General features: G+C 42.2%; 1 protein-coding gene across 1 annotated transcript in view; it reads right to left on the minus strand.

The window, feature by feature from the left end:
* The window catches only part of frem3 (Fras1 related extracellular matrix 3), a 28,938-nt gene extending 23,675 nt beyond the window's left edge, over positions 1-5,263 (minus strand). Inside the window, exon 1 of the mRNA XM_083978662.1 lies at positions 72-5,263. Within this exon, the coding sequence (XP_083834788.1) occupies positions 72-5,091 (5,020 nt within the window). The 5' untranslated portion in view covers positions 5,092-5,263. The remainder of the gene's footprint in view (positions 1-71) is intronic.
* Between the last annotated feature and the right edge of the window lie 4,942 nt (positions 5,264-10,205).

The raw sequence follows: 10,205 nt of genomic DNA on the forward strand, positions 1-10,205 counted from the left end.
AGAAAAATGCCCGAAATGCTCAGTGGAATTGAGGGGATTAAACAGAATGTAATACTGTGACATTAGCTTACCTTGTGTGAAGGTTTTGATGCTGTCATTGCCCAGGCCAGTGTTCATCATGAAGCCATGTAGAGGAGTCTCAGATACAATGTATTTCAGAGCCTTTTGAGCACTATCACGATCTTCTGATCGAAGGAACTTGCTGGTGATTACAAAGCCCAGGTGTCCTGTTTGAAGGACCCTCAGTGAGGCTGCAGCCTTATTGACCAATATCTGGGGCACACCATTGTCCACTGTGTTGATGTGAATGGTCATCATCTGGGGCTTGCGTGTCTCATACACAGTGTCAGGAAAGACATAAAAGTCAGTATGTGTGCCATCAGTGACAGTGAAGGAGAAGCTGTCTTCATTGGTCTCAGTACCATCATGCTTATAGCTGATAAGGTTCTCATTCAGGTCCTGCTTGGTAAAGGTTGAGATTGGTTGGGTATTGTTGAAAAGCAGCTGCCCATGCACTGGTACCTGGGTGACTATGAAGCGCAACCGATCATCTGGAGTGTCCCTATCCTCAGCTGTCAACTCAAATGGTGTGATGAGCTTGGTTTCTCCCTCCTCCATAACCAGCCTGTTTATAGTCAGGACAGGCTTCTTATTATCTACATCAGTGATGGACACTCTGAAGGTTCGGAAGACAGGATTGTAACCATCTGTTACCTCAAACTCAAAGCTGTCCATTTTCATCTCATCATCAGAGGTGTGGATGTAGTAGATCTTGTTGCCAGCAAGCTGCAGTTGTGTGAAGGTAGAAATGGGAACACCTGGGTGGTCAGTGCACTCTAAGTGACCCCTGCTAGGTGCCCTTGTAATGCTAAAGCTAAGATACTCATCAGGACTGTTGATATCAGTGGTACTGAGGAGGTCAGTGGTAAGCGTGACTTTCCCTCCTTCCTTGAGAATCACACCTTTATTGATAACATCTGGGAAGACCATGTCAATGCTTCCAATGTTAATGTAAAAGTAACGGTCAATGAGGGGATTGATACCATCTGTCACATCAAATTTCAGCAGGTCGCGGATTCCCTCCTGGCCAGTGTGTACATACTGAATGAGCTGTTTGTCGATTTCATCCTGTGTGAAGTTCATCCCCAGGGTGATGTTACCTAAAACATCCCCAAACTTGCTGATTCGCTGGAGGTAGCCTTGCCCAGGGCCATACCGCACGACATACGTCAGATCTTTGTCTTCAGAGTCAAGATCTGTGGCCTTTAAAACCCTGTTGCTGATGACTTTTGTCTCTCCAATTTCCACATCAAGGCCATCGTTTATAGCCATCCTTGGAGTCTCATCATCAACAGGAATAACCATGATAAGAACAGTTTTTTCCACTGTGTGTTTTCCATCTGAGAGTCTGACTTCAAAGCTGTCTTCTTTGGTTTCGGAGTCATCATGTTCATAGACAATATTGGACGCCTCTTTGATTTGTTCCAAACTGAAGTTATCCACAGGAATGGTGCCAGTACTGAGCTGCTGAACTATTGTGCCATGCTTGGGGTTTTTGATAATCTCAAAGTGCAGCTCATCCCCAGGGATGTCAACATCAGCTGCATTCAGAATTGGTGTATCAATGACCAGACTCATGCCCTCCATTACCACAAACTCACGAACAAAAATTTCAGGCTTCTCATCATTGGCTGGAATGATGACTATCGGGAAGAAATGGCGTTCAGAGAAGTTAATACCATCTGAACAACGGAAAGTGTAACGATCTTCCACCGGTTCAACACCTTTGTGGATGCTCTGGACATAGTAGATATGACCAAGGGCAATATCTTTAATGGTAAAGGCAGTGATGGCTGTCCCTGACCTGGATTTCTCAGAACCTGCAGCTGGGGAGATGTTTTCCACGTAACCAGATTTTGGTTGAACAATGATGGTGCACAGGATATCGTCATTCTCTGTGTCAATATCTTCTGCTTGGATGTGGTCTAGAGTAATAACATTTTTCTCCCCTTCCACAACAACAAACTGCTCTCCGACCTGCACAATGGGTGGAATGCTGTCAACAGGAAGGATGGTGACATGGACTGTCACACCCTGGACCTTATTGCCACCAACGACCCACTGATCCGACATATCAGATAAAGTAAGGTTAAAGGAGTCATGTCCTCTGACTGGTCCAATTTCGCCAGATGTGTGAGCATACATCACCACCCCATTAATGATGTCCTCCTGGGTAAATCTCTCAGTGGGAGCACCATTTACCAGGATTTCACCCTGCCTGGGAGGTTCCTCTACAATAAAAGTGAGCATAAGATCATCTGTGTCCTCATCGTGGCCTTGAATTACATTGCTTGTAATCTCTGTTGCTCCATTCTCCAATACATCGATAGAGGCTCCCAGTAGACCGGCTGGGAGCATAATTGTAGGCGCCTCATCATCAACGGGCTCAATAGTGATTTTGATGATGATGGGTACTTCATGGAAACCATCACTGACATCAAGCTTGATAACATCAGTAAGAGATTCTTCTCCACTATGTATGTAACTTAGACGGCCATTTGCGATGTCCTCAAGCACAAACGTTTCACCATTTGACATGTCGATCCCCAGGTACTGCAGATACCCGTACCGAGGAATCTGGGTCAGAGTAAATATGATATTTTCATCATCTGTATCTGTGTCAGTGGCATGTAGCTCTTTCCTAGTAATGACATATGTACTTCTTTCCATAACAGTGAAACCTGTGTTGGTAATGAGAGGGGGCTTGTTGTCAACTGGCTGTAGGAAAATGGTGAATAGTCCATCTGCTGTATTACCAGCTGTGTCTTCCACAATGAATGTGAACTGAGCTACTTTTGGAGTGATTCCCAGCTCCTGGTCTGGAGGCTTGTAAGCTACTTTGTGGTGATTAACCTGGGCCTGTGTGAACTCTATAATTATAGTGTCAGGGTTGTCAGTCAGTACAATTTCACCTAAGGGGGCTGGATTGTTCTCATCTGTGTCAGTTGGGGACTTTGTGATGGTATACTTGAGGTCTCTGTCATCTGAATCTAAATCAGTATAACACAAGAATTTCTTCTTGAAGTGTGTCAGCTCATACTCCTGGACTGTCATGTGAAGGGTGGTGCCTGGGCAAAGCTCTGGGGGAAGGTCATCAACAGGGTGGATTTTGATGGTGAACTTGTGCTCGCCTGATTGATTAGGAGGGTCATTATCATCTTGAACCCGGAACACAAAGTGGTCAATTACAGTGGTAGTGCTATGGGGTCCGATGTGACGATAGAACAGCTTTCCATCGAGAATATCCTGCTGGAACCACTCAGTCACCACCTGCTCAAACATCTCATCTGTCTCGCTGAATTTCCATAGAGACGGGTCAGATGGAGGCTCAACTTGCCTTAGCAGCAGCTCACCAACAGAGGAGTAGGGCGCCTCTAAGATAAACTTTATGGTAGAGTCCTCTGAATCAATGTCTGTCGCACTCAGGATGAAAGGAGAGATCTGCATGACCTCATTCTTGAACAGCACCACACCAGTGTTAGCATTGATAATAGGGGGCTCATCATCAGTGGGAGCAATAGTGATAGGGAACAAAAACTCCACTTCATTGCTGCCATCAGTCATTCTAAAAATAATGTTGTCACTGTAGGTATCGCTGCCATCATGCTGGTACACCACAATGCCTGCATCTAGATCAGCAGGTGTAAAGAATTTCCTGCGAGCTCCAAGCACAGTCAGCTCTCCGTGCTTTAAGCCATCAACAACAGTGATTCTCACATCGTCTAGGTTATCCTCATCACTAATCTCTAAATTCTGGGAGCTGGAAAGTGCTCGTGACTGTCCTTCAAACAATAACTGCCCTGTATTTTTGGTTGCTACAGGAGCCAATGTATTCATAGGTTTCACCATAATCATAAAAGCAAATGTATCCGACACAGCACCATCAGTGTCTACGATTTCAAACTCTATTTGGAAAATCCTTTCTACTTCTGAATCATCTGAGGGTGGTTTATAGGCAATTTTAAGGTCTTTGATGTCTCTCTGATAGAAAGAGGTTATAGGCAGGTTCTGATCATCTGTGCTGATGATATAACCCTGCTGAGGGCCCAGCGGTGACGTAATGTTGAAGATTAAATCATCTGGGTCAGATTCAACATCTTCAGCAGCCAGCATGTCGCTTGTAATAGCTGTCATCACAAACTGATCAACCTCCATCATCATCATGGCTACAAAGCTGGGTTTAGGAGCAGTGTTCTCTGCACCTTCTCTGATTCTAACCATCATTTGGAAATGCTCTTGCATTATAGTGTTGCCATCATTATCTTGCAGCTCCACCATCATTGGAATATAGTCTCTGTTTGGTGAATTTGTTTTAGCGGTGTGCTTGTAGCGAATGCCCTGTTTCACAAACTCATCACAGTCAATCATTTGGCCATTTGCAGGGTTATTCAAAAGAGTGCCATACCTGGGGAGACCGCCAGCGCCGACCAGAGTGGTGATCTTACACTGTGTGACACCATCCTCAAAGGAAAACTCCAGAGCCTTTTTATCAACAGGGGTGCTGTCACCATTTAGCTTCTCTACATTAAGAGGCATATTCCTGGTGAGGATCTCCAGCTGCTGGAAAACCACCTCCACTTCCAGCATGAAAGGGATAATAACTGTGTCCGTCTGGGAGTCATAACGAAGCTGCAGCTTCACGCGATCCTTACTTGGGCTCCGAGATCCAAAATGAGTGTATTTCACTTCATCCAGTCCAAATGAGCAGGGGAACTTTTTAGGGCTCAGCATCCCAGGTTTCTGGGCCAGTGGGTCATTGTCCAAAACTGTGATGTGGCAGCGGTCACCAGGCTGCACTTCTGTTACGAGGTCACTCACTGGGTCCAGATACACAGACCTCCCAAAGGGCACCCTGATCCCATTGTTGGCAATGATGATGTTATCTTCATTAGGTCCAGATCTGTACTGATAGAGGTGAGCTGGGTCAAATGGCTCTGCATCTACTGAAGTGAAGCAAAAGCTGAGAGAAAACGTCACAAGCAGGCATCTCAAATATGCCCAAAGCTGGCAATTTTTCAGACAACCAGCCATGTCCACTGCTAGTTGCCTTGCAATGTCTTTTACAAGTCAGCAGTAGCAGGCAGATTACACTCCCAAGTGGGGAAAAAGCATCAAAGAAACTTCTTTCTGATGGTTTGGGCCTTAGAGTCTGTCCCCTCTGTCTCTGTCTCTGTCTCTCTGTTTCTGTGTGGCCACACAGAGACACAAGTGTGGTGAATGCTGCAGGGCTGTGCAGGTAATAATGAAACAGTAGACAGTGACAGGCGCAGGCTCCTCCTTCTGTCAGCACGGGGAGGGAGCTTCCTGCCCCCATAGCTAATTAAAGAAAGACCATTGGCCAAGACTGTGAAAGTGCTACCCCAGCCAACACCCACCCCTCTCCCCTTGGCTCACAGAAAAAAACTGTGAGTAAAAGTCAGTGCAAAAACTAATTTCACAGAATTTAGAGAATAAATAAATAGATAAACAGTGGTCTCCATATTATGTAATAAATTTAAAAGTATGACTTCGGAGCATTCCTTGGTCTTTTCAGGGTTTACTTTACTTTACTGTAATATAAGAATTTGATTAAAGCCTTGGCACTGGCCCTTAAATGGGCACATATCATAATGAAAATACCTTTGTCCCCTCTGTGCATTAAAGTTGAATATATAAAGCAATACATAGTACTTATTCCTGATAATATTGAATACATTGTTTAGTGTCAAGTTGATTTTAGGTTAAGTACTGTAAAGACATGTTTGTGTCATCACTGACCTGTTTAATTTCACATACTGCTTTAGAGGGAGATAGAGGGGTCTTCAAGGGTGGGAAGGGCATGAAGAAAGTCCTAAAGATAATACAATTCATTGAGTGTCTCCCTGTCAAGGTCAGAGCTGGCAACCCAGGACTAACTGCTATTAATCTAGTACCACTTTCTATTAACACTATTAATAGAGAATTAGTGAAATGCAGAAATGTAATTTGACCATTATACATTTTTTGACCAGTTGAATTAAAGAGAATCTAAGCAAATTTAGCATGGATTTCAGTTCTTACCTGAAACCTAGGAGTTACTAACAATCAACAAAATAATTCTGATTACAAAAATGAGACAGAAACACGTGAACAACTATCCTCCATGTCTTTTGTGCTGTGTTCACGAGTTAGGGTGTATAAGGTCGTGTCAGAGGGACACCTCGGCACCGGAGTGGCAATTAGTCCCACACTGAGGGACAATAACCTGGCATCAGCTGGCAGGACAGGTGTATAGACACTGTTTGGTCTCAACAAAAACAACACAGCCAAAATACTGCTTAGTGCTTGATATTGTGTTGCTGACTATAGGGTTTAAAACATGCAATGAAAGACTCTTTCTTATTGGGTCAGTCTGTAATTATAGATATGATATACGTATAAGATGCAAGATGTTGAGAATTTTTATTTGTATTTATTTATTTTTACCAATAAAGAAAATATGTTATTAAGTTTAACACCATAACAAGTTTTTTATCTTAGCAGGGAGTGGTGAATACATAAATAAAACAAGTTGATACTGACAAAAAGCAACATGGAGACATCAAGCGGTCATACTGGATGCAGTGAGAATGTGAGAATGTGTACTCAGTATGGTGCACAAGGTCGTGTTAAGATAAAAATACCTAGTAGCCTTTTATGGAACATCTTTTGAGTTGCGCCTGACACTGTATGAAGTGATATGTGCACATTGCTCGAACATTTTCACAGTTGTTTCTCTGGCAGTGGTTGGAATTTTTGACATTTTTACATTACTATTGTGAGGGGGGGTTCATTGCTGCACATAATGACAGATCTTTTCATATTGAGAGCTGATTTTAAGAAAAATGTGTCTGATCAGTGAATATCTCTCTGAACTCAAGTTATTGATCTGGAAGATAACTTTAAAACTTTAAGGACAACACTGTGAACCTCCCAGCAACCTTCCTCCATGTGGGCCAAATAGCAGACATGCCATTTGCATCCAGGCATTCTGTATCACACTTTTCATTGCATCCTCTAAATAAATCTTGCCCTCCTCACTTGACCAGCCAAGAATAAAAAGGGGGCACTCACACCGCAGGGTGTAACTATAGAAAAAAAACACAGCAGTCTTTTTATACTTTGTTATTCTTGGATTTCATTCACATTCCTCTCATGCTGAAGAAGTGCCTTGTAAAATATCAAGACCCACATATTTCAGAAATGTATGATTTGTTGAATTTATTTGAATCCAACTTTGTTTAAAACAGAGAAAATGTTGATATTGCTCTTTAGGCCAAGAAACATGGGAAATGAAACTGCTTCTCCAGCACAAATGCTGCACGTTAGCTGAAAAAAAAAACAGCTTCTAAATCTGCCTGTTCTTGAGCCGCTGTCACGATATTTATTAATCCATTAGTTTGCCTATGTCCAGATTACATTAAAGACATGACATGACCTATAGCATGTAGAGGTAAAAAAGAGGGAGACGCTGGTTCGAGGCCAGCCCTGCTGCCCAGGATCAACTCTTCATCTAGGGGGCAGCTCACGATGACAGCAGGCACTAATGACCTCATGATAGATGGAAAATAAAGCCCAAATAGATCACATACCTGTATCCTTCACGGCCGCCCATGAGAGAAGATGGGATTTGCAACCTTTCCTCTTGGTGCAGTTGTTCCATTTGTCTGTGTTCAGAACCAGATCTCAGTCATTGTTGTAAAGCTCTTCAGAGACACGTTTTCCTTAAATAACACAGAATGCAAAGTTCATAATGCTTCATGATGAGGTCCCATGAAATGTTATAAGGAAAATGTATTTGCAGCAGAGGATGAATCCTAATGGCCGTGGTGATTCAACAGCTTAATATAAGAATGTCAAAATGAACCTACAGAGAATTATCAATATGCATCAGCATTTTATCAAAGTTTATAGTCATTTTTAGGTCATTGTTTAGTTGCAATCACTGTCACACACTCTCATGACACCATTTTAGGCCAATACAGGCAGATAGTTCTACATCCAAAGAAAAAACTTCTCAGCACCAAACAGCAGGTCCATTAGCTAGGTGGTTTCCTGCTCAGGAGATGTTTTCCTCAGGTAAAGGCAAAATAAATTGTGAAGGTGAATATTGTAGCCACTTACGTTCACCAGCTATGTTCACAACTGCTTTTCACTGCACTCAAGTTGCCTAAAAATGTTTTAGGTTCATCCTCTATCAACAGGTTTGTTTACATGCTGTTTAGCCACACTTTGTGATTAGCGCTAAGTAGCAAATGTAACATGCTAACATGTTAAACTCAGAGGGTGACATGGAAAACAAAACACTTGTTAAGCATAAAACACCATAGTCACTGTGACCAGTTATCATGCTGAGTTTAGTATTTAGCTCTAAACATAATGTCTAAGTAGCCTACAGGAGCAGAGTGTAGCTACTTACATGAAAAGTCTTGGTCTTGTGTTTCTTTGGCTAGCACAGGACAATCTAAATATATTAAAGGGATAGTTCACCCTAGAATGATATTTCGCTCATTATCTACTCACCCTCATGTTGACTAAGGGCTGGAAGAATTATCAGAGTCCACCGTCCCTTCTCTGAGTTACAGGGGGTCTCGGCGTAGCAGTGCATTTCAATGCAACGGTTGCAAAGGGACACCAGAGCTCTTCGTAAAAAAACACACACAAAAAAACATCCAAATACCTCCATGATGCTCGTATGTAATGTCCGTCTTGTGCTGAAGCCCCAAATTGCGTAATTGTCCCGAAAAAAATTAAATAAGTCTATATTTTAAGCTTGTTTGTAGCGGAAGCTTCTCGAAGCTCCTCTTCCTGGTCCGTCCAAATATCGCGTGATTCGCAGTAACCGCACTGACGCCGGCGCAAATCACGCGAGATTTGGACGGACCAGGAAGAGGAGCCTCGAGAAGCTTCCGCTACAAACAAGCTTAAAATATAGACTTATTTAATTTTTTTCGGGACAATTACGCAATTTGGGGCTTCAGCACAAGACGGACATTACATACGAGCATCATGGAGGTATTTGGATGTTTTTTTGTGTGTGTTTTTTTACGAAGAGCTCTGGTGTCCCTTTGCAACCGTTGCATTGAAATGCACTGCTACGCCGAGACCCCCTGTAACTCAGAGAAGGGACGGTGGACTCTGATAATTCTTCCAGCCCTTAGTCAACATGAGGGTGAGTAGATAATGAGCGAAATATCATTCTAGGGTGAACTATCCCTTTAAGCAAACCTGTATCCATGGGAACAGTTGGTTACTAAAGTGACTGCAGTTTTTCACAAATTCTGTACGGGGTCATCATATCTCAAAGACAGGAAATAATTCCTGATGTTGAATCTGTGATGTCATTAAGACTTATCCATGTAGGAGCAACTCTAAAGAGAAAATGTATAGAAAAGTATAGATATATTTACTTAAATTAAGACAATATGGTCAGTTTAATAGTGTCAAAAATAGATCAGAACACAAAAGACTTAATCATTATAACATTCCACAATGTGGCACACTGACAGAAGTGTTAATGGATGTTTTCTCTCAACAGAAGTTTTAGTTTTAGTGATCATTCTTCACATTCTCAGCGTGTCCTTAACACTTATCACTCGAGAACATCTCCACAACCATTCATGCGGTTGATGAACAGCTAAGTCCAGCTGTTCTGAACACTTTCAGACTAGAGCTACTGTTGTGTGTGTGTAAATGTGTGTGTATGTGCATCAGTGTGCCGAGAATACGGGAGGTCAACTATAGGTAAAGATCTACTGAGTCATGTTAAAGACACTGCTCCTATTGTATTGCTCCTACATACATTTAATCCAGTGAAGACAAAATCCCCACTGCACTGAGAATAGAATAGAATATCTGCTGAACACATTAAAACAATGTCAACACAGTCACACTTGAAAAATACATCAATTTTCTGTGTCTCATATATCTAGTAGAAATATGTTTTTTTTTACTAGAAGGTTTATCCATCTGAAATTCAATATGGAGATATTGCTCATCCTATTATAGGAGAGACATGTTATAAAGGACTACATGGCGGAAAAAGAAGGTTGCCGCAAAAACAACACTGAAGGTAACTATAAGGTAATTTGTGTTTAATACATAGGCCTTGTTAGTGACAATGGATATATTTAGTTACCCAAACAGTT

This window comes from Trachurus trachurus, assembly GCF_905171665.1.
Source record: "Trachurus trachurus genome assembly, chromosome: 1".
NCBI lineage: Eukaryota > Metazoa > Chordata > Actinopteri > Carangiformes > Carangidae > Trachurus > Trachurus trachurus.